The sequence below is a fragment of the Crotalus tigris genome, unplaced genomic scaffold (genome assembly GCF_016545835.1).
Source record: "Crotalus tigris isolate CLP2741 ecotype Arizona unplaced genomic scaffold, ASM1654583v1 scf7180000021611.299338, whole genome shotgun sequence".
Lineage (NCBI taxonomy): Eukaryota > Metazoa > Chordata > Lepidosauria > Squamata > Viperidae > Crotalus > Crotalus tigris.
Window position 1 is genome coordinate 60,051 of NW_024098591.1, and position 24,146 is coordinate 84,196.

The 24,146-nt window shown below is 50.4% G+C and overlaps 1 protein-coding gene across 2 annotated transcripts; it reads right to left on the reverse strand.

Annotated features, from left to right (window-relative positions):
• On the reverse strand, positions 1-23,646 carry CCM2 (CCM2 scaffold protein). Of its 2 annotated transcripts, none has more exons than XM_039318868.1 (10): positions 23,425-23,646; positions 14,270-14,446; positions 12,920-13,000; positions 11,233-11,416; positions 9,548-9,684; positions 8,257-8,392; positions 6,971-7,028; positions 6,516-6,654; positions 3,531-3,669; positions 1-1,505 (listed from the first exon to the last, which is right to left on the reverse strand). In XM_039318868.1, the coding sequence occupies exons 1-10, from the start codon at positions 23,452-23,454 to the stop codon at positions 1,225-1,227; spliced, it is 1,362 nt and encodes a 453-aa protein (XP_039174802.1). In that variant the 5' UTR covers positions 23,455-23,646; the 3' UTR covers positions 1-1,224. The 2 variants fall into 2 exon arrangements, with proteins under 2 accessions (XP_039174802.1, XP_039174803.1); XM_039318869.1 differs by lacking the exon at positions 23,425-23,646 and adding an exon at positions 16,775-18,323.
• Positions 23,647-24,146: the final 500 nt, after the last annotated feature.

A 24,146-nucleotide genomic window follows, 5' to 3' on the forward strand; every position in this document is an offset into this window, starting at 1 on the left:
TCCCGGTCAGTTTGCCCAGATGGAAAGCTAAGAAGCCCTCACGTCTTGGCTGTGGCTTCCCCAGCCAGCTTTTTATTTGAAACCGGTTTCTTTGGAAAAAAAACAAATCAAAACAAAAAAAAAAAAAAAACAGCAAGCCACCGATTTTTGGTGCGATTTAAAAAAAAAAAAAAAAGACACACGTGTCTGTCCATCTCCCGACGGGCTAAAAGAACATACATGTCAGTTTATAAGAAGCCAGGCGAGCTCTCGGTGGCCTGAAACACGCTTAGAAAAATAACTGTGCATTTATATGTATAATATATACAACACATGTACATATGTATATATATTGCCTCCGCTGCTTGAAAAAAAATAATAAACCAGGATTAAAAAAAGTCTCGTTCTTAAGTTGGATCGACCCCCAACTTGCCGAAGGACTGGGAGTCCTGGATGGAAGTCCACCATGAGACAGCCCCACCCCCAACCCACAATGCCCTGCTTGTTCCATGGGGCTTGGGCCTTCATTATGGTCCGGCCGCTTGGAACGGTCCGAATTTGGCTAAGATCGGGGAAGGTTTGGACACCACGTGGACGAGTAAAAGAGCTGTGACTTGTCTTGGAGCAGACCGTCAACCGGTTTCTCAACCGGGTTCTCCACCCTGAGATCACCCCACTTGTCCTTAGGGAATTCCAAGTTCAAAATCACGGCCAGATCCATCACTAGATCCGCCTGCTGGCGTTGACAGAAGGAGCTCCCATCCCACAACGGATGGAGCGCCGGAGCGACTCAACCGCTACCCTCCTTTGAAATATTAGAGGACAACTGCTTGGGATTTCAGTGGCGAGGGAACTCCAGGAACACGCATTCAGACATCCGTGTAAGAAAGGTCATGTGCAAAACTGGAGAGGCGGGAATGGGGGGAGGGGGTAGACCCTGGAGAAGCTTGTGCTGACCTTCCCGGGATTCATGGTTTCTCCACAACGGCAGTGGGTACCCAAGCTTGGGACGAACGGGACTCCGTGAGGAGCCTAAGGGAGGGAAGGCACGAGAAACGAGAGCGAGAAATAAAAGGGGAGGGGGGGACGGTGCGGTACAGAGAGGTCCGTGTCTCGTAGCGTACTCGCCCCAATCAGGATGAATGGGAGCCTTGGGGAGAGGAAGTCTGGGAAACAAGAGTGAGAAATAAAATGGGGTCCGGCGCGGGACAGAGAGGTCCACGTCTCTCGGCGTCCTTGCCCGGATCAGGACGAATCTTGATCCAAGCTGCACCCCAACGCTTCGATGTCGTTGCTGATGTCGGAGATCATCCGATCCCACTCGTCCCCCTCCGACGGCACCGACTGGTCATCCGAACTGCCGGCGGCGCCGTTGCCGTTGGCGGTGGAGTTGGAGATGGTTCTCACCGTCCAGCGGTATCGGCCAAAACTATCCGTGATGATCCCCCGTCCGTCTTTCACGCCGATGGTCTCTAGGAAGTTCTCAAAGTATTGGCTGTCCTTCTCCGGGATGAAGGGACGGAGACCTCGGAGAGGGAGGAAGAAGAGGGAAAGGAACTCAGTGGAGAAGGCCTTTCAAAGGCCGGGATTCGAACGCAGGACCCTCTCCCCCCCCCAAACCAATAGACAGAAAAAAAAACTGAGGGGGACGGTTATTCGTGATTGCAGAAGCGGTAGGATTGCCTGGAATTTCAGAGTCCTCGACTTACAACGGAGCCCAGACTTCCCATTGTTGAGCGAGACCGTTGTTGAGCAGGTTTGTCCCCATTTTACAATCGTTTTGGCCCTGGCTGTTAAATAAATCCCCGCAACAGTTAAGTTAGCAACACGGTCGCAGAGTGAACCGGGCTTCGCTGGACAGGTGATCGCAAAAGGGGATCACGTGATCCCGGAGGACGGCACGACGCCGTCATAAGTCTGCGTCGGTCGCTGAGCCTCGAGCCTGAATTTTGATCGTGGGGCCATGGCGATGCGGCGACGGTCATGTGAAACATGGCGCTACTTTTTTTCAGCGCCATTCCGACTTCGAACGGCCAGTAACCAAAATGTCGTTAAGGCGAGGACTACCTACACTTCAGGGGTGGCGAGAGAAAAATGCCACCACCTGTTCGTCTAGAGCAGTGGTTCTCAACCTGTGGGTCGGGACCCCATTTGGGGTCGAACGACCATTTCACGGGGGTTGCCAAACAACACAGTCCGCCATTTTTTCCCCCCTTTTCCTTAGCTGTGCTACTCCCTTTTATTCTATTGGCTTTTGAAAGCCAATAGAATAGACTCTCTTGAATAGAGTCTAATTCTATTGGCTTTCAAAAGCCAATAGGAATTCTCCAGGCTGTCTCTGCCCTGCTGAGCTCGCCAAAAGTCCCAGTCTGCAAACGGTGCTGCACCAGTTGAGTAGTCCTCGACTTACGACCGGTTGAGTAGTCCTCGACTTACGACCGGTTGGGGGGTCACAGCATTAAAAAGGTTGAGAACCACTGGCCTAGAGATGCTCAGCCAGGTGGATGTTATCCAACTCTTTTTAACCTCTTCCCTTTTTAAAAAAAGTTACACTGAACTCTTTTTTTATTGATTTATTGTAAGGCCAAAACCCGTCAATCAATGTGAGGTCCCTAGTCCTCTCGGAGCTCGGGGGAGTTCCTTGCAGACGTCTCATGACCCAACTAGGGAACATCATCAGTGCTATAAGGAAGGAAGGAAGGAAGGAAGGAAGGAAGGAAGGAAGGAAGGAAGGAAGGAAGGAAGGAAGGAAGGAAGGAAGGAAAATGTTGTGGGTGGTTATTCCTTGCAGACGTCTCATGACCAAATAAGGGAACATCATCAGTGCTGGGAGGGGGCAGAGGAAAAGGGGAGAGGGAGGAGGAAGAGGAGGAAGAAAAGGACTATGGGATCCTTGGTGCTCTCCGAGCTGGGTGGTTTCCTTGCAGACGTCTCATGGCCCAACTAGGGAACAACATCAGTGCTAGAGAGGAGGAGGAGGAGGAGGAGGCAGGATGGATGGATGGGTGGATGGATGGAAGGAAGGAAGGAAGGAAGGAAGGAAGGAAGGAAGGGCAACATCATCAGTGCTAGAGGGAGAAGGGTGTGAAAAATGGAGGAGGAGGAGGACTCTGTGGCCCATGGTGCGCTCAGAGCTTGTTAGTTTTCTATAAAAAGTGAGCAAACTCCACACTCCCTCATACTGATGACGTTCCCCAGTTCGGTCACGAAACGTCTGCAAGAAAATCAAGCTCAGAAAGCCGCAAGGATACCACAGTCCTTCTCCATTCTGCACACCCCTCTCCCTTCCAGCACTGAGGATGCTACCTAGTCAGGTAATAAAACGTCAGAAAACAACGCAGCTCCCAGAGACCCCCCCCCATGGTGGAAGCCCACATGTCCTCCACTGGCCAAAATCGAAAAACTAACCTAAACTCATGAGCAGGGAGCTGAACTAGATGACCTCCAAGGTCCCTTCCGGCTCCATTCTATTCCGAGTTCTAAGTTCTAATGGATGAAACCCACACCCCAGATTAATTTTGGGAGGGGGGCGCGCGTGGGGAGAAGCTTACCGAGCAGAAGGAATTTCCGGCTATCCCCGTACAGATGCCTGAGGTTGACGCAGAACTCGTGCACGGACGACCCGTTGCGGTACTCGTGCAGCAGCATGGCGAACTGCTGGATCTCGTGCGACGAGAGCTTGGTCCGTAACTAGAAAGGAGGAAGCAACTCAATTAAATTAAATCAGAGGTTCCCGACTTTCCGGATCGGCGGCTCGGAGGCGGAGGATGGCGGAAAGCGGGAATCATTATGTGGGAGCTGGCAGGCGTGTGCGCAGCCCCGCGCTCCCGTGAGCGGGGCCGAGAGCACCGCGACGTTCGCGCGAGTGGGGCTATGCCAGCCACTAGCGCACACCCAGTTGCAAATAGGCAACGGAGGACTTACGGGGTGCGGCCCACAGATTGAGAACTCCTGAATTAAAGGAAAACGGGAACCAAACATTGGAAGTAAACCAGGTTTAAAGCAGATGATCAAAGGTAGACTGTCCATTTTTTTTTTAATTCTCCAAGAGCAAATTTATTTATGGTCTTTTAATGGAATCTAGAGCTGTCCTGTCCCACCACTCTTAAAGCATGCCAGCTGGGGGATTCTGGGAGTCGAAGTCCTCCCCTCTTAAAGCAGGCCGGCTGGGGGATTCTGGGGGTTGAAGCCCACCACTCTTAAAGCATGCCTGCTGGGGGATTCTGGGAGTCGAAGTCCTGCCCTCTTAAAGCAAGCCGGCTGGGGGATTCTGGGAGTCGAAGTCCTCCCCTCTTAAAGCAGGCCGGCTGGGGGATTCTGGGAGTTGTTGTCTTCCCCTCTTAAAGCAGGCCGGCTGGAGGATTCTGGGAGTTGACGTCTTCAAATTGCCAAGGTTGGGCAACCCAATCCTACACTGATCCAGTATCATTAGATAACAAAAGAAAGCAATTAAGATCTTAGCAAGAAGAAACTCATCAAGGAGAGAAGCAACCTGGAATTAAGGAGAAACCTCCTAACACTGGGGACAATTAGCCAGTGGAACTGCTTGCCACCAGAAGTTTTAGGTGCTCCAATATTAGAGGTTTTTAAGAAGAAACTGGACAGCCACTTTGTTTGCGAGAGTACAGGGTCTCCTACTTGAGCAGGGGGCTGGACTAGATGACCTCCGAGGTCACGTCCAACTCTGCCATTCTACAATTCTGTAAGGGTCTCCGGCTTCAGCAGGGGGGTTGGACTAGATGACCTCCGAGGTCCCTTCCAACTCTGGCCTTCTACGATTCCGTCAGGGTCTCCTGCTTGAGTAGGGGGCTGGACTAGATGACCCTCGAGGTCCCTTCCAGCTCTGCCCTTCTACGATTCCGTCAGGGTCTCCTACTTGAGCAGGGGGCTGGACTAGATGACCTCCGAGGTCACGTCCAACTCTGCCATTCTACAATTCTGTAAGGGTCTCCGGCTTCAGCAGGGGGGTTGGACTAGATGACCTCCGAGGTCCCTTCCAACTCTGGCCTTCTACGATTCCGTCAGGGTCTCCTGCTTGAGTAGGGGGCTGGACTAGATGACCCTCGAGGTCCCTTCCAGCTCTGCCCTTCTACGATTCCGTCAGGGTCTCCTACTTGAGCAGGGGGCTGGACTAGATGACCTCCGAGGTCACGTCCAACTCTGCCATTCTACAATTCTGTAAGGGTCTCCGGCTTCAGCAGGGGGGTTGGACTAGATGACCTCCGAGGTCCCTTCCAACTCTGGCCTTCTACGATTCCGTCAGGGTCTCCTGCTTGAGCAGAGGGCTGGACTAGATGACCTCCGAGGTCCCTTCCAGCTCTGGCCTTCTACGATTCCGTCAGGGTCTCCTGCTTGAGTAGGGGGCTGGACTAGATGACCTCCGAGGTCACGTCCAACTCTGCCATTCTACAATTCTGTAAGGGTCTCCGGCTTCAGCAGGGGGTTGGACTAGATGACCTCCGAGACCCCTTCCAACTCTGGCCTTCTACGATTCCGTCAGGGTCTCCTGCTTGAGCAGGGGGCTGGACTAGATGACCTCCGAGGTCACGTCCAACTCTGCCCTTCTACAATTCTGTAAGGGTCTCCGGCTTCAGCAGGGGGTTGGACTAGATGACCTCCGAGGCCCCTTCCAACTCTGGCCTTCTACGATTCCGTCAGGGTCTCCTGCTTGAGCAGAGGGCTGGACTAGATGACCTCCGAGGTCCCTTCCAGCTCTGCCCTTCTACGATTCCGTCAGGGTCTCCTGCTTGAGTAGGGGGCTGGACTAGATGACCCTCGAGGTCCCTTCCAGCTCTGCCCTTCTACGATTCCGTCAGGGTCTCCTGCTTGAGCAGGGGGCTGGACTAGATGACCTCCGAGGTCACGTCCAACTCTGCCATTCTACAATTCTGTAAGGGTCTCCGGCTTCAGCAGGGGGTTGGACTAGATGACCTCCGAGGCCCCTTCCAACTCTGGCCTTCTACGATTCCGTCAGGGTCTCCTGCTTGAGCAGAGGGCTGGACTAGATGACCTCCGAGGTCCCTTCCAGCTCTGCCCTTCTACGATTCCGTCAGGGTCTCCTGCTTGAGTAGGGGGCTGGACTAGATGACCCTCGAGGTCCCTTCCAGCTCTGCCCTTCTACGATTCCGTCAGGGTCTCCTGCTTGAGCAGGGGGCTGGACTAGATGACCTCCGAGGTCACGTCCAACTCTGCCATTCTACAATTCTGTAAGGGTCTCCGGCTTCAGCAGGGGGTTGGACTAGATGACCTCCGAGGCCCCTTCCAACTCTGGCCTTCTACGATTCCGTCAGGGTCTCCTGCTTGAGCAGAGGGCTGGACTAGATGACCTCCGAGGCCCTTGGCCTTCTAGATCTGGCCTTCTACGATTCCGTCAGGGTCTCCTGCTTGAGCAGAGGGCTGGACTAGATGACCTCCGAGGTCCCTTCCAGCTCTGCCCTTCTACGATTCCGTCAGGGTCTCCTGCTTGAGCAGAGGGCTGGACTAGATGACCCCCGAGGTCTCTTCCAGCTCTGTTGTCGTCCTCCTTGCCCACTTACCGTCATCATATAGTCCTGCAGGAGCTCCGTCGCCGTTGTGCTCAGCTCGCTGTCGCTGGCCGGCTGCGGGGGGGGAGACGGCTGGGCTGAAAAGGAGGTGGGGGAGTTGCCCCCCAGCTCCAGGGATTCCGGGAAGGAGCTGGAAAGACACGAGGGATGCGGAAGTGATTCCGGACTCTTCCAAACCGAGGCCGGGCCTCGAACCCGCCTCCCTGAAAACAGCAGGCCGCCAAAAAAGCCAACAAGGGCGGGACTTGGCCTCGCTACGGAACACGGCGCCCGAACAGGGGCTTATTAAGGACAGTGCTACGTTCCTGTAGAAATGTTAAGTTTGTCAAATCTCACTTAGCAACTTTTCTCGGCGATGCACACGCACGCGTGCACACACACACACCACCCCCAAGTTGTGGAGTCCGCCCCACGTGTGTGTGTGTTTATGTCGCCCCGGGACTCACAAAGTGCTGGCTTCCGTTTCGTAGGCATCTTTGACGTCCACTTTGGTCGAGGAATCGTCTGCGGGGAAGATTGGGAGAAAAGGGGTGGGGGGTCAGCAAAGCGGAGGAAGACGGAAGGGGGCTTTTCACACACCCATCCCGGTGGGCCCTGAAGAGCAGGAGGGGAGGAGGAAGGGGAGGAGGAGAGGAGAAGGAGGAAGAGGAAGAGACGAGAAGGAAGAGAGGAGGAGAAGAGGAGAATAAGAGGAAGAGAAAGAGGAAGAAGATCAGAAGGGGTGAAGGAGAATAAGAGGAGGAGGAAGAGGAGCAGGGGAGAGGAGAAGAGAAGGACGAGGACGAGGAAAAGCAGAAGAGGAGGATGGGAAAGAACAGGAGGAGAGGAAGAGGAGGAAGAGGAGGAAGAGGAGCAGGGGAGGAGGAGAAAGAGGAGTAAGAGGAGGAGGAGGAGAAGGAGGAGGAGGAAGAGGAGGAAGGACTGTGGGGTCCCTGGTGCTCTCTGAGGTGGGTGGTTTCCTTGCAGACGTTTCATGACCCAATTAGGGAACGTCATCAGTGCTAGAAGGAAGTGGGGATTGTGGAGGGGAGGAGGAGGGAGGGGAGGAGCAGGAGGAGGAGGAGGAGGAAGGACTGTGTGGGGTCCTGGGTGCTCTCTGAGCTGGGTGGTTTCCTTGCAGACGTCTCACGACCCAACTAGGGAACGACATCAGTGCTAGAAGGGAGGAGGAGGAGGAGAAGGAAGGAAGGAAGGAAGGAAGGAAGGAAGGAAGGAAGGAAGGAAGGAAGGAAGGAAGGAAGGAAGGAAGGAAGGAAGGAAGGACTGTGTGGGGTCCTTGGTGCTCTCTGAGCTGGGTGGTTTCCTTGCAGACGTCTCACGACCCAACTAGGGAACGACATCAGTGCTAGAAGGGAGGAGGAGGAGGAGAAGGAAGGAAGGAAGGAAGGAAGGAAGGAAGGAAGGAAGGAAGGAAGGAAGGAAGGAAGGAAGGAAGGAAGGAAGGAAGGAAAGTGGAGTCTTTGGTGCTCTCTGAGCTGGGTGGTTTCCTTGCAGACGTTTCATGACCCAACTAGGGAACGTCATCAGTGCTAGAAGGGAGGAGGAGGAGGAAGAGAAGAGGAGAAGAAGAGCAGGAAAAGGGGAGGAGGAGAATAAGAGGAAGGGGAGAAAGAGGAAGACGAGGAGGGAGAGAAGGAGGGGACAAGGAAGGAGGAGGGTAGGAGGAAGAGGCTTCCAGAAGAGCGGCAAAGGGGTCCCCAACCCTAGGGAGATACACGTCCTTTCCTCCTACCGCTGTGCAACGACAGATGCCGGGTGGGTGTGGTGGCCCCATCAAATATTGCTCTGTCCAGGAAGTCGATTGTAGACTCGGTGTAAACGATGTGGAAGACTTGGCTGAGGAGGGAGCAGAGTTCCTCGGCGGTGACCTGAAGGAAGGAAGGGATACACAAGCGAGACAAGGTGGGACAATCTTCCAGGAAGTCCTTCGGAAGCCAAGGAGAACTTCCAGGAGATGGGGAGTTCTAGTGCTAGCTTAGAAGTGAAAGCCAGCTGGGTGACTTTGGGCCACTCCCCAGGCGACGGTGAGTTCTAGTCCCGCCTTAGGCATTAAAAGGCAGCTGGGTGACTTTGGACCAATCACCAGGCGACGGTGAGTTCTAGTCCCTGTTTATGAGTGAAAGCCAGCTGGGTGACTTTGGGCCACTCCCCAGGCGATGGTGAGTTCTAGTCCTGCCTTAGGCATTAAAAGACAGCTGGGTGAGTTTGATCCAATCACTAGGCGACGGTGAATTCTAGTCCCACTTGAGGAGTGAAAGCCAGGCGGGAGACTTTGGACCAATCACCAGGCGACGGTGAGTTCTAGTCCCACCTTAGGAGTGAAAACAGCTGAGTGACTTTGGATGAGTCACCAGGCGACGGTGAATTCTAGTCCCAGTGAATAAGTGAACACCAGCTGGGTGACTTTGGGGCGATCACCAGGCGACGGTGAGTTCTAGTCCCACTTGAGGAGTGAAAGCTAGGCGGGAGACTTTGGACCAATCACCAGGCGACGGTGAGTTCTAGTCCCACCTTAGGAGTGAAAACAGCTGAGTGACTTTGGACCAGTCACCAGGCGACGGTGAATTCTAGTCCCAGTGAATAAGTGAACACCAGCTGGGTGACTTTGGGGCAATCACCAGGCGACGGTGAGTTCTAGTCCCGCCTTAGGCATTAAAAGGCAGCTGGGTGAGTTTGACCCAATCACCAGGCGACGGTGAGTTCTAGTCCCACTTGAGGAGTGAAAGCCAGGCGGGCGACTTTGGGCCACTCAACAGACGACGGTGAGTTCTAGTCCCGCCTTAGGCATTAAAAGGCAGCTGGGTGAGTTTGACCCAATCACCAGGCGACGGTGAGTTCTAGTCCCGGCTAAGGGCTAAAAGCCAGGCCGAGACGATGCCAGTGAGACGGAGGGGGAGGGAATGTCACAACTCAACCGTTCAAATAAATAAAAATATCCCAGGCGGATGAGGGGGGGACCATCCCCGTCGGCGGAAGCAGAAAGGAGAACCGGCCGGCCGCCGGGACCCGAGTGAGAATCTAACCTTGTTCTCCGTGGCCAGGATCACCAGGCAGCAGGCTTCGACGGGCGCCACCCCGCTCTCGGACAGGGACCCCGAGGTGAGCGCTTTCGAACTCTCGGCGCACAGACTCTGGCTGGGGGAGATGCCGGGGTCCTGAGCTAAGAGAAACGGGGGGGGTGGGGGCTGTTAGTGGGGAAGGCAGACCTCCCCCCCTCCTGCTCCCCCCCACCCGGGCTGAGCATCAGTGGCGTGTGGTTACTTAGTTAAATTAAATTAAATTAAAAATTAAATTACATTAAATTAATTACATTAAATTAATTAAATTAAATTATTAAATTAAATATTAAATTAAATTAAAAATTAAATTAATTAAATATTAAATTGAATTATTAAATTAAATTAAATTAAAAATTAAATTACATTAAATTAAATTAAAAATTAAATTAAGTTAAATTAAATTAATTAAATTATTAAATTAAATTATTAAATTAAATATTAAATTAAACATTAAATTAATTAAATTATTAAATTAAATTAAACTATTAAATTAAATTAAATTAAAAATTAAATTAAGTTAAATTAAATTAATTAAATTATTAAATTAAATTATTAAATTAAATTAAAAATTAAATTAAATTAAAAATTAAATTAAATTAAATTAAAAATTAAATCACATTAAATTAATTAAATTAAATTATTAAATTAAATTAAAAATTAAATTAAGTTAAATTAAATTAATTAAATTAAATTATTAAATTAAATTAAATTATTAAATTAAATTAAACATTAAATTAAATTAATTAAATTATTAAATTAAATTAAATTAAAAATTAAATTAATTTAAATTAAATTAATTAAATTATTAAATTAAATTAAATTATTAAATTAAAAATTAAATTAAATTAAATTATTAAATTAAATTAAAAATTAAATTAAATTAAATTAAAAATTAAATCACATTATATTAATTAAATTAAATTATTAAATTAAATTAAATTAAAAATTAAATTAAAAAGTAAATTAATTAAATTAAATTATTAAATTAAATTAAATTATTAAATTAAATTATCTTGCTTGTGAGTAGATTCTAGCTAACTATTATTAGTTTTAATTATTTTACTATTTTTGACTTAATTTGTTAATATTTGTTGGGGGAGTTAAAGGGTGTTATGGTTTTGATTGACAGTATGGTTGATTAATGTTAGTTAGATTATGTTTATTTTATTTTTTTATCCTGTAATCAGCTCTGGGAAGTGGGGGAGGGGGGAAGGGGTGGGGGGTTTATATTGTAGTAAATTTATAAAACTTTTAAATAAAATAAAAAAAATTAAATTACATTAAGTTAATTAAATTAAATTAAATTAAATATTAAATTAAATTAAATATTAAATTATTAAATTAAATCGGAAGGGGCCTCGGAGGTCATCTAGTCCAGCCCCCCGCTCAAGCAGGAGAGCCCCTGACAGAATCACACGAGTCAGAAGGGGCCTGGGAGGTCATCTAGTCCAGCCCCCTGCTCAAGCAGGAGAGCCCCTGATGGAATCCCGGAAGAGCAAGAGTCGGAAGGGAGTCGTCCCCCCCTCCGGAGGTCATCTAGTCCAACCCCAGAGAGGGGCTGGTTTTCAGGGCCGTTTTGCTCCTACATCGAGGAGTGCCGCTCAGAGTCCCCCATTCCCCCCCCCCCAACCACCACCACCACCACCTACCCGTCTTCAGCACCACCAGGTGTGAGGAGTCGTCCCGGATGTAGGAGACTGAGGCGATGTCGTGGATGGGGACCCGGAGGATGATGTCCTCGCCGTCCCGCCAGACCAGCTTGACGTTGTACGCCGAGAGGCTGATCAGGGCGTCGTGCTCGTGGCTCAGCTGGCCGGGCAGCTGGTGGGCCCGCTGGGGAGGGAGGGAGACATAAAAAGAGGACCGTCCGTCAGGACGACGGTCCCAAAAGGTGGAGGGCAGGAAAACGGGGGAGGGTGGGAGGAGGAAGAGAAGAGTCTGGAAGGGGAGGAACGGGGTCTCCCGGGATAAGGAGGTCCCGGGAAACGTGGGGGTTTCCTGGCAGACGTTTCGTGGCCCGACTAGGTAACATCATCAGGGCTAGAAGGGAGGAGAGGAGGAGGAGGAGGAGGAGGAGGGAAGGAAGGAAAGTGGGGTCTCTGGTGCTCTCTGAGCTGGGTGGTCTCCTTGAAGACCTCTCACGACCCAACTAGGTAACAGCATCAGGGCTAGAAGGACCTGGAGGAGGGAGGGAGAACAGGGAGAGGGAGGGGAGGAGGAAGGAAGGAAGGAAGGAAGGAAGGAAGGAAGGAAGGAAGGAAGGAAGGAAGGAAGGAAGGAAGGAAGGAAGGACTGACTGTGGGGTCCTTGATGCTCTCTGAGCTGGGTGGTTTTCCTTGAAGACGTTTCACAACCCAACTAGGGAACATCATCAGTGCTAGAAGGGAGGAAGGGAAGGGAAGGGAAGGAAGGAAGGAGGGAAGGGGAGGAGGAGGGAGGGAGGGAGGGGAAAGGACTGTGGAGTCCCTGGTGCTCTCTCTGAGCTGGGTGGTCTCCTTGCAGACGTCTCATGACCCCACTAGGGAACGTCATCAGGGCTGGAAGGAATTGTAGAGACGAATACAGAGCAGATCCCGCGTCTTTCTAGCCCTGAGGACGCTACATAGCTGGGTCATGAAACGTCTGAGAGAAAAACCTCAGTCCACCGCTTCCTATCCATACATACCTTCTACGACTGATAATGTTACGAAGCTGGGCCACGAAACATCTGCGAGAAGAAAAAAAAACAGCAACACCCCTCCCCAGTCCTTTTCCTCCTCCTCCTCCTCCTCCTCCTCCTCTTCCTCTCGTTTACTTCTCCTTCCCCCCTTCTGCTCCTCCTCCTTCCCCTTCCTCTCTATTTGCTCTGCTCTTCCCTATCTCCCTCCTCCCACCCTCCTCCTCTCCTCTGCTCCTCCTCCCCTGCTTCTCTTCTCCTCTTTACTTCTCCTCCTCCCCTCTTCCCCTCTAGTCTTTCCTCTCCCCCTCCCTATCTTCCTCCCCTCTTCCTCTCGTTTGCTCCTCTCCCTCCAGCAGAGAAGACAGCAATTCGGGCCGTTTTTTCGGACCCTTACAACCGCTGCAGCCTCCCCGTGGATCACGGAACACACACACACCCCGTGCCCGAACACCGTGACCGTCGTAAGGACGAGTCGGCCGCCAAGCAGCGGAGCTTCGATTCCGCGTTCGCAGCATGCGCCGCGACGTTCACTGAGGGCGCCGCGACGTTCACTGAGGGCGCCGAGCCGTCCGAAGTCACTTTTCCCCCCTCCCGGGGCCGTCGAAAGTGCGGGGACGGCACCACAACCAAACCGTCGTTAAGTCGAGGACTAGCAGAGGAACATCCCACCCACCCACCTTGGCGTTGTCGATTAAATGCAGAATTTCCGTCCGGCTGGAGGGATTCAGGTAGCCGGGAACCGTCAACTGGCCTAAGTACTGGAAGAAAGAAGAAGAAGAAAAAAATTAAAATGAAAGAGAAAAAAAGTCTTCTCGCGCAAAGCGCGCAACCCTCAGGCCGTCCTCGGACTTACGACCGCCACAATGAACCGGGGGGGGGGGACAGGTCTCCGAAACGAGTGACTTTTTTAAAAAAACTTCACAATTATTCAAAAGATCCTTTTCGTGCCACTGCTTCAAATCCGCGCGGCGGAGCGCGGCGGTCGTTAAACCAGAATCGGGCGGTCGTTAAGCGAAGCCGGCCGGCCGGTGTTTTGACTCGGCCAACCGCAGTGTCAATATCAGCAGCCAGGGAGTCCTCGCTTCGTGACCGGCGGCTGTCCCTCCTGGAAAGATTCACTTAACGACCACACAGTTTGGCGATTCCCTTAAGGACGGAGGCGAGAGAGTCTTAAAACGGGCCTAAAGTAACCGAATTGTCTCGCTCAGCAGCAGAAATGTTGAATTCCGTTGCGGTCATAAGTCTGTGTCTAAGGGTCTCCTGCCTGAGCAGGGGGTTGGACTAGATGACCTCCCAGGTCCCTCCCAACCCTTGTGATTCTCTAAGGATCTCCTGCTTGAGCTGGGGGTTGGACTAGATGACCTCCCAGGATCCCTTCCAGCTCTGCCCTTCTATGGTTTTGTAAGGGTCTCCTGTTCGAGCAGAGGGCTGGACTAGATGACCTCCGAGGTCCCTTCCAACTCTGCCATCCTATGATTCTGTAAGGGTCTCCTGCTTGAAGGGGATGGACTAGATGACCTCTGAGGTCCCTTCCCGCTCTCTCCTCCTATGATTCTGTAAGGGTCTCCTGCTCGAGCAGGGGGGTTGGACTAGATGACCTCCAGGATCCCTTCCCACTCTGCCATTCTATGATTCTGTAAGGGTCTCCTGCCTGAGCCGGGGGCTGGACTAGATGACCTCTAATGTCCTTTCCAACGCATTCTGCAATTCTGTAAGGGTCTCCTGCTCGAGCAGGGGGCTGGACTAGATGACCTCCGAGGTCCCTTCCGCCTCTGTCCGTCTATGGTTCGGTAAGGGTCTCCTGTTCGAGCGGGGGGGGGGGCTGGGCTGGATGACCTCCGAGGTCCCTTCCAGCTCTGTCCTCCCATGATTCTGCCAGGGTCTGCTGCTTGAGCTGGGGGTTGGACTAGATGACCTCCCAGGTCCCTTCCCACTCTGTCCTTGTATGATTCGGTAAGGGTCTCCTGTTCGAGCGGGGGGGGGGGGGCGGGCTGGACTGGATGACCTCCCGGGTCTCTTCCGCTTACCTTCACTTCCTTCTCGATGTAGTCGTTCAGCAGGACGTCCGGCTCGAAGCGTTCCGGGAATCCGGCCGACGACACGGTGTGAAGGGCCCTCCGTTCGGTGACCTTCTCCTGCGCCTTTTTGTCGCGCCCCTTCTCCCCTTTCAGGAACACCCGTTTGAACGGCGAGACGATCCCAGGCTGCAATCAAAAGGACAAGGGTGTGTTTGTGTGGCAGAGTGACCAATCAAAATGGGCGGCCCTCGACTTACGACGGCCGCGGATCCTCAAGTTTGGGTGACCGAGGGCGACATTTATGAAACCCATTTCGTTCTGTTTTGCCGTCGTGAAGCATTCGGTTTGAGTCCCGCACGGAATCGAAGCTCCGTTCGAGAAGAATCCCAACAGGCGTGTCCTCGACTTACGACAGCTGCAGGTCCCAGAATTTGGGTTGCTAAGCAGGACATTTAAGTCAATTTTGCCCCATTTCATGGGATCAAAATTCAGATGCTCGGCAACCGACTCGAATTTACGACGGTCGCAGCATCCGGGATCAAAATTCAGACACTGGGAAACTGACTTGTATTTATCACGGTCGCAGCATCTCAGGGTCACAGGATCCAAATTCAGATGCCTGTCAACCGACTCGTATTTATGACAGTTAAATGGGGCAGAGCTCACCTCATAGACGTCTCGCTTAGTGACCTAAATTTTGGGTGTTAATAGTGGTTCTAAGTGTTGAATTCTCTCAACCGATGCTTCAGTCAGTCCTGGAATTACACTAAACACTTAACAGCGTTGACTAGACAGGTCGTAAAAGCGGGGCAAACAGTGACTTCACACATGTCCCGCGTAGCGATACAAATTTGGGGGCAGAATTGTGGCCGTTATTTCGAGGACTAATTGGACTTTGCTTAGGTTGATCCCTGCAGTGACACGTTGACGCTGCTGGATATACGTAATTGAAATTTTCTCTACTAATTTTAATTATCTCAATTAATGTACTTGCGGAGCAGGGAGGGGTTGCACAATTAATTATGTCATGAATTAATTTATTTCCTTCCCCCAAATAAAAAGCTGGTTTCGTTGCCCAGCCCAGAGAATAAGTGAAAAGTAGACAGGCACTGAGTGATTTTCTTGAATCCGTCAATCATTTGATCTCCAGAACACAGCCTGGTCTACAACCAGTTTGGTGGCTAAGGCAATAGGTTACAAACCGGGTGACGGGAATTCTAGACCTGCCTTAGGCATGGAAGACTGCTGGGTGGCTTTGGGCCAATCACCAGGAGATAGGGAGTACTAGTCCCACCTTAGACACAAAAGCCAGCTCGTTGACATTCAGCCAATCACCAGGAAACACTGAGTTCTAGTCCCGCCTTAGGCATGAAAGCTCATTGGGTGACTGTGGGCCAATAGCCAGGAGACAGGGAGTTCTAGTCCCACCTTAGACACAAAAGCCAGCTCGTTGACTTTCAGCCAATCACCAGGAGACGGTGGGTTCTAGTCCCGCTTTAGGCATGAAAGCTGACTGGGTGACTTTGGGCCAATCACCAGGAGACGACGAGATCTAGTCCCGCCTTAGGCATGAAAGCTGACTGGGTGACTTTGGGCCTGTCACCAGGAGACGGTGAGTTCTAGTCCCGCCTTAGGCATGAAAGCTGACTGGGTGACCTTGGGCCAGTCACCAGGAGACGGTGAGTTCTAGTCCCGTCTTAGGCATGAAAGCTGACTGGGTGACTTTGGGCCAGTCACCAGGAGACGGTGAGTTCTAGTCCCGCCTTAGGCATGAAAGCTGATTGGGTGACTTTGGGCCAATAGCCAGGAGACAGGGAGTTCTAGTCCCGCCTTAGACATGAAAGCCAGCTCGTTGACTTTCAGCCAATCACCAGGAGACGGTGAGTTCTAGTCCCGCCTTAGGCATGAAAGCTGACTGGGTGACTTTGGGCCAATCACCAGGAGACAGTGAGTTCTACTCCCGCCTTAGGCATGAAAGCTGATTGGGTGACTTTGGGCCAATCACCAGGAGACGGTGAGTTCTAGTCCCACCTTAGCCACGAAAGCCGGCTGCGTGACTTTCGGCCAATCCGTAGGAAACGGGAAGGACAAACTGCCGGGCTACCGTGCGAGATAATTTGCTAGGCCGGCCGACCAACCCAACACAGAGGGGAAGTAGGAAAAGACGAGCGACTTGCTATTGTTCGCCGAGCATCTGTCCCGCCGAGAAAGACCCATCTGCCCCTACAAATTAGCCCAGGAGTGACCTGGGATCCTCCGACTTGCAATGGCGGTTAAGAAGTGATCGAGACGTATCTTACGGGGCAGCCAGCAAAAGAGAGGAATCTCGCCAGGCGTGGATCAAGAAGGAACCGTCTGAAGAATCGAGTCATACCATCTTCCGCCTCCGTTTGAGGAAATCAGAGAGAGCGGTTTTGGCGGGGAGGGGGAAGACGGGGAAGAAAAGCGGGTTGGGGGGCCACGAAGAGACCGAAACCCCGGCCGTGTGGGGGGGGGGCGATCACCAGCCCTTACCTCGCTCTCCATGGTTGTCGTTAGGACGTGGAACTACCTGGAAACGTCGGCTCACCGAGAGTCCCCAGGGTCACCTCGACAGCAATATAAGACTCGGGCATTAGCAGAAAACGAGGCCGCACGAGCGCCAATCCTCGCTCATAAGCGAGCGAGAACCGGAAGCAGACAAACCACAGTTTCCTCCTGAAGGAGGTGGTGGTACATGCGAGAACCAGCTGTTGATGAGAAGAGAAACACCCCCCCCCAGACACTCCGAGAAAAAACAGCTGGAGAGGAGAGACCGCTCACCTTTTTTGGGGGGGGGGGTCGGCACGTTCAAAACTTGGCCAAAGCCCGAAGGACAGGAACAAACATCTCGCCGAGCCCCCCACAGATTTAAACGCGACCGAACGAGGATCCCCAAGCGTTCAAAATGGTTTCAGAAGGAAGCTGTTCACTTGAGAGGTTACACAACCCTTGTGGCACGCCTGACCTTTCGACAAAACTCTGTCCAACACAACAACGTGGTGAGAGTAAAAAAAAAAAAAACCGCCGAAACTCAGGCAATTGAACGAATTGTGTAGACCAGCCAAGTCCAACCGGGAAGGAGACTTAATCTGAGGTGCGTGCGTGTGTGTGTGTGTGTGTGTGTGTGTGTGCGTGTCTGTCTGTGTGTAAAGGCTCACAAGTTCAGGCAGTCCTAACTGACGACCGCAACGGAGTACCAATATTTCGGCCGCTTTGCGAAGTGAATTTTTGCCCCGTCATCCAACTTTTCTTAACGACGTCGTCACGGGCGGGAAAACGGTCCCTTTTTTTTCCGCGCCGTTGTCCCTTTCCACGGTCGCTAAGCAAACCGTCGTAAGTGGAGGACCGCCTTTACCCCCAAAACATTCGGTGGGGTAGCTGTAGCTGAACTCGCTGAACGATTGTCTCTCTTGTCTCACAACGACAGAAATTTTGGGGGATCCAACGTAGTCGTCGGTCACAAATTCTCAGGCCGGCTGGCAGCTTTTTGTAGAAAAATCCCTTCCATTCGCAGCTGCGTCTCGACTTACGACAGTTGATTTAGTGATAGTTCGAAGTTATAACGGCACGGAAGAAAAGCTGACTTGGGACGCTTGTCACACTCAACGACCGTTGCAGCACCCCCATGGTCGCGGGATCGAAATGCGGACGCTTGGTAGCTGGCTTGTATTGATGACGGTGGCATCCCATCTGTGTATGTGTGTGTGTGTGTCTGTGTGTGTGTGAGAGAGAGAGAGAGAGAGAGAGATGTGATCCCCTTTGGCGTCCTTCCAACAAGCAAAGTCAATGGGGGGAGATTGATTCACTTAACGACCGTGTGACCGACTTAACATCTGCAGCGATTGGCTTCATTACAGTGGCAAGCAAGATTGCAAAATGAGGCAAAGCTCTCTTGGCGACTGTCCCTCTTAACGAGAGAAATTTGGGGCCCAGTTCCAGTCATTAAGTGGAGGATGACCTGTATATTGGAGTCACACTTGAAAAGTGAGAATAGAATAGAGAACAGTAGAGTAGAATAGAGAAAGGAGAACAAAATAGAGTAGAATATAGAACAGAATAGAATAGAATAGAGAATAGAATAGAATATTAGAGAGAATAGAAAATAGAGTAGAATAGAGAATAGAATAGAGAATGAAATAGAATAGAAAATAGAATAAAACATAGAATAGAATACAGTACAGAATAGAAGAATAGAATATAGAATAGAATAGAAAATAGAATAGAATATTAGAGAGAATAGAATAGAAAATAGAGTAGAATAGAGAATAGAATAAAGAATGAAATAGAACAGAAAATAGAATAAAACAGAATAGAATACAATATAGAATAGAAAATAGAATAGAGAAGAGAATAGAGAATAGGATAGGTTAGAATATAGAATAAAGAGAATAGAATAGAGAATAGAATAGTATATAGAACAGAATAAAATAGAACACAAAACATAGAACAGAAAAAAAAGAATATAGAATAGAATATTAGAGAGAATAGAATGGAATATAGAATGAAATAGAATAGAAAATAGAACATAGAATAGAATACAGAATATATAGAATAGAAAATAGAATAAAGAATAGACTAGGATAGAATATACAATAAAATAGAGAATAGAATAGAATAGAATAGAGAATAGAATAGAATAGAGAATAGAATAGTATATAGAATGGAATAGAATAGAATAGTATATAGAATGGAATAAAATAGAACACAGAACATAGAACAGAAAAAAGAATATAGAATAGAATAAAAGAATAAGAATAGAATATTAGAGAGAATAGAAAGGAAAACAGTAAATAGAGAATAGAATAGAGAATAGAATATAGAATGAAATAGAATAGAAACTCGAAAATAGAACATAGAATAGAATACAGAATATATAGAATAGAAAATAGAATAGAGAAAAGAATAGAGAATAGACTTTGAATAAATAGAATAGTATAGGATAGAATATAGAATAAAATAGAATAGAGAATAGAATAGAATAGAGAATAGAATAGAGAATAGAGTAGTATATAGAATAGAATAAAATAGAACACAGAACCTAGAACCTAGAACAGAACAGAAAAAAAAGAATATAGAACAGGAATAGAATAAGAATAGAATGGAATAGAACAGAATAATGAATAGTCGTAAAGCGAGGACTATCTGCAATTGAAAAAGAAGTGACTTCAAGCATGGAAAAATATCCACTGAGATTGGTTTGTTATCCGGAAGATCCTTCTCCATCCCCAAATATCATCCACAAACACAACACAACACAACACACACAGAGATAATTTCAATTCCACCGGGCAAAGCGGTAAAAAAAAATAGAATAATTGCAAAAAAATTAATTAGAGCGCTGCTCTTGGGAAGCGCCCTGGATTCATTCCGGATCGGGAAAAACTGAAATAAAAGCTATATTGGGAGACGTTTGTGCCATCTGCAAAAATGTGGGTCTGGAGTCTGCACTGACCGGGAACATTTTGTGCGTCTGTGTGTCTGTGTGTGTGTGAGTGTTGTGCAATTGCAGAGATAGATCCCTTAAACATTTGCAGGATGTGTCTTGGCAAATATCATTCGGAGAAAAAAAAAAACACCCGGCTTTGCGTTAAATTAAATTCCTGGGAAATGCCAGCACGTTTTTTTTTTTTTTTTAAAGCAGACAGTTGCGTTTATTTCTGGTGTCTTTCACCACAAAAAAAAAAAAAGTTGACAGGAAGCCTGCTGCAAAGGGTTGTCGGCGAATAGCACACCCTAAACACACACACACACACAAACTGTTTTCTACTTTTATGAAGACGCTATGAGATTTTTAGATGTGGGGTTGAGATGGGTGCAAAATATCCCGTTTAATACGTTAAAAAGTTAAGGGATAATGTGCTGACCGTGAAACCAGGAGACGGGGAATTCTAGTACCGCCTTGGGAATCAAAGCTGGCTGTGTGACGTTGGGCCAATCACCAGGAGGTGAGGAGTTCTAGTACCGCCTTGAGTATCAAAGCTGGTTGGGTGTGTTTGGGCCAATCACCAGGAGGCGGGGAGTTCTAGTACCACCTCAGGGATCAAAGCTGGCTGGGTGCCTTTGGGCCAATCACCAGGAGACGGGGAATTCTAGTCTCATCTTGGGGCCAATCACCAGGAGAGGGTGAATTCTAGTCCCGCCTTAGGCATGAAAGCCAGCTGGGTGACTTTGGGCCAATCACCGGGAGACAGAGAGTTCTAGTCCCGCCTTAGCCATGAAAGCCAGCTGGGTGACTTTGGGCCAATCACCAGGAGACTGTGAGTTCTAGTCCCGCCTCAGCCATGAAAGCCAGCTGGGTGACTTTGAGCCAATCAACACGAGACAGAGAGTTCTAGTCCCGCCTTAGCCATGAAAGCGAGCTGGGTGACTTTGGGCTAATCACCAGGAGAGGGTGAATTCTAGTCCCGCCTTAGGCCTGAAAGCCAGCTGGGTGACTTTGAGCCAATCACCAGAAGACGGTGAGTTCTAGTCCCGCCTTAGCCATGAAAGCCAGCTGGGTGACTTTGAGCCAATCACCACGAGACAGAGAGTTCTAGTCCCGCCTTAGCCATGAAAGCCAGCTGGGTGACTTTGAGCCAATCAACACGAGACAGAGAGTTCTAGTCCCGCCTTAACCATGAAAGCGAGCTGGGTGACTTTGGGCCAATCACCAAGAGAGGGTGAATTCTAGTCCCGCCTTAGGCCTGAAAGCCAGCTGGGTGACTTTGAGCCAATCACCAGGAGACGATGAGTTCTAGTCCCGCCTTAGCCATGAAAGCCAGCTCGGTGACCTTGGGCCAATCACCAGGAGACGGTGAGTTCTAGTCCCGCCTTAGCCATGAAAGCCAGCTCGGTGACTTTGGCCAATCACCAGGAGAGGGTGAATTCTAGTCCCGCCTTAGGCCTGAAAGCCAGCTGGGTGACTTTGAGCCAATCACCAGAAGACGGTGAGTTCTAGTCCCGCCTTTGCCATGAAAGCCAGCTGGGTGACCTTGGGCCAATCACCAGGAGACGGTGAGTTCTAGTCCCGCCTTAGCCATGAAAGCCAGCTGGGTGACTTTGAGCCAATCACCAGGAGACGGAGAGTTCTAGTCCCGCCTTAGCCATGAAAGCCAGCTGGGTGACTTTGGGCCAATCACCAGAAGACTGTGAGTTCTAGTCCCGCCTCAGCCATGAAAGCCAGCTGGGTGACTTTGAGCCAATCAACACGAGACAGAGAGTTCTAGTCCCGCCTTAGCCATGAAAGCGAGCTGGGTGACTTTGGGCCAATCACCAGGAGAGGGTGAATTCTAGTCCCGCCTTAGGCCTGAAAGCCAGCTTGGACTTTGAGCCAATCACCAGGAGACAGAGAGTTCTAGTCCCGCCTTTGCCATGAAAGCCAGCTGGGTGACTTGGGCCAATCACCAGGAGACGGTGAGTTCTAGTCCCACCTTAGCCATGAAAGCCAGCTGGGTGACCTTGGGCCAATCACCAGGAGACAGAGAGTTCTAGTCCCGCCTTTGCCATGAAAGCCAGCTGGGTGACCTTGGGCCAATCACCAGGAGACGGTGAGTTCTAGTCCCACCTTAGCCATGAAAGCCAGCTGGGTGACCTTGGGCCAATCACCAGGAGACGGTGAGTTCTAGTCCCGCCTTAGCCATGAAAGCCAGCTCGGTGACTTTGGGCCAATCACCAGGAGACGGTGAGTTCTAGTACTGACCTACGCATGAAAGACAGCTGGGTGACCTTGGCCCCATCTCTCTCTCTCTCTTACTCAGCCCAACCCACCTCACAGGGTTGTCGTTGTGGCACAAATAAGAGGAGGAAGGAGTGTAGGATATGTTCATCGTGTTGTGTTATGTGTCACAATAACACAACTAAAGATAGTCTCTCCTTTCCAACGATAAGCGACGCTTCCCGAAAGCCGGAATCCACCGCGAACACAACTTAGGAGTAGGTTGGGACCAACCTACCCATGGAGTAAACCTTTAGTAAGGTAGTCCACCATCATTGAGGAACATAGGCTCCATAGTGCAACAGCTATTGGGATGATAGGCTGTGTAGTCCACCCCCATTGAGGACCACAGGCTCTGCCATCCATCACTTATTGGAATGACGGAGCCTGTCGTCCAAACCCCTTGAGGACCCCCTAGGCTCCGCAGACCATCATCTATTAGAATGATGGGCTCTGTAGTCCAAAGCCATTTGAGGATCATACACTCTACAGTCCAATCCCTATTGGAATGATTGGTTCTGTAGTCACCCCCCATTGAGGACCATAGACTCCGCAGTCCATCACCTATTGGAATGACGGGCTCTGTAGTCCACCCCCATTGAGGACTACAGGCTCCGCAGACCATCACCTATTGGAATGATGGTCTCTGTAGTCCATCCCCGTTGAGGACCGTCGGCTCCGCAGACCATCACCTATTGGAATGATGGAGTCTGTAGTCCATCCCCATTGAGGACCATAGGCTCCGCAGATCACCTATTGAAATGATGGGCTCTGTAGTCCACCCCATTGAGGACCATAAGCTCCGCAGACCAACCCCTATTGAAATGATGGGCTCTGTAGTCGATCCCCATTGAGAACCATAGGCTCTGCAGTCCAACCCCTCTTGGAATGATGGGCTCTGTAGTCCACCCCCTTGAGGACCCTAGGCTCCGCAGTCCATCACTTATTGGGCTGACGGACTCTGTAGTCCAAAGCTATTGAGGATCCATAGACTCTGCAGCCCATCATCTATTGGAATGATGGGCTCTGTAGTCCAAGGCTATGGAGGACCATAGGCTCTGCAGCCCAACCCCTATTGGAATGATGGGCTCTGTAGTCCACCCATTGAGGACCATAGGCTCTGCAGTCCAACCCCTATTGGAATGATGGGCTCTGTAGTCCACCCCCTTGAGGACCCTAGGCTCCGCAGTCCATCACTTATTGGGCTGACGGGCTCTGTAGTCCCAGCCCCTTGAGGACCACAGGCTCCGCAGCCCATTCATATACGGGAGCGATGGGCTCTGTAGTCCAGCCCGCTTGAGGAGCCCAGGCTCCGCAAGCCCACCCTCTCCTGGAATGATGGGCTCGGTAGTCCAAAGCCTCCGCCTTCAGGGGTCCCGCTCTCCCAGCGACGCCCCGCCCCCATCTCCGCAAACCCCGCCCCCTCGGCCCAGAAGCCACGCCCACTCACCTTTTTGCCCCTCTTGCCTTCCTCCTCCATGGCTCAGGCGGAGCCCGGAGGCATCTCGCTCCCCTCCGGGTCGCCCCGCCCTTCACTGCGCCGCCATGGCCGCCTTCGCCTTTCAAGACGAGCCCGGGAAGGAACTGCAGCCGCCGCCGCCGCCGCCCCGGCAACAACTTTTCAATCCTGCCGCCATCTTGGGCGTCGGCGGCGTTCCCGGCGTGCCCCGCGCGCCTTGCCCTCCTTCCCGCCCTGGCCGACATTCGGCTCCGGAGGACTGACGTCAGTCCTCCGGAGGAGAAGAGACGAGGACGACGACGAGGCGGCTTTTAGTTGGAGCCCGAGGCGCATGCGCGAAGGAAAAAAAGTCCCAAAGGCATGAAGCTAGAATTATAAACGGAAAAGAGGAGTGCTTAATGGAGTAATCTTAATGTTTCTCCGAAGACATAGATCTATGAACTGTAGAAAGGTTCCGGCGGGTTATATAAATAGAGATAAAGGAGAATATGAATGTTCATCCGAAGACACAAATCTATGAAAGAATAAAAAGGTTCTGGGGAATAGAAATGTTCATTCGAGCACATAGATCTATGAAGGAATAGAAAGGTTCCGGGAAACATAAATGTTCATTCGAACACATAGATCTATGAAGGGATAGAAAGGTTCCGGGAAATATAAATGTTCATTCGAACACATAGATCTATGAAGGGATAGAAAGGTTCCGGGAAATA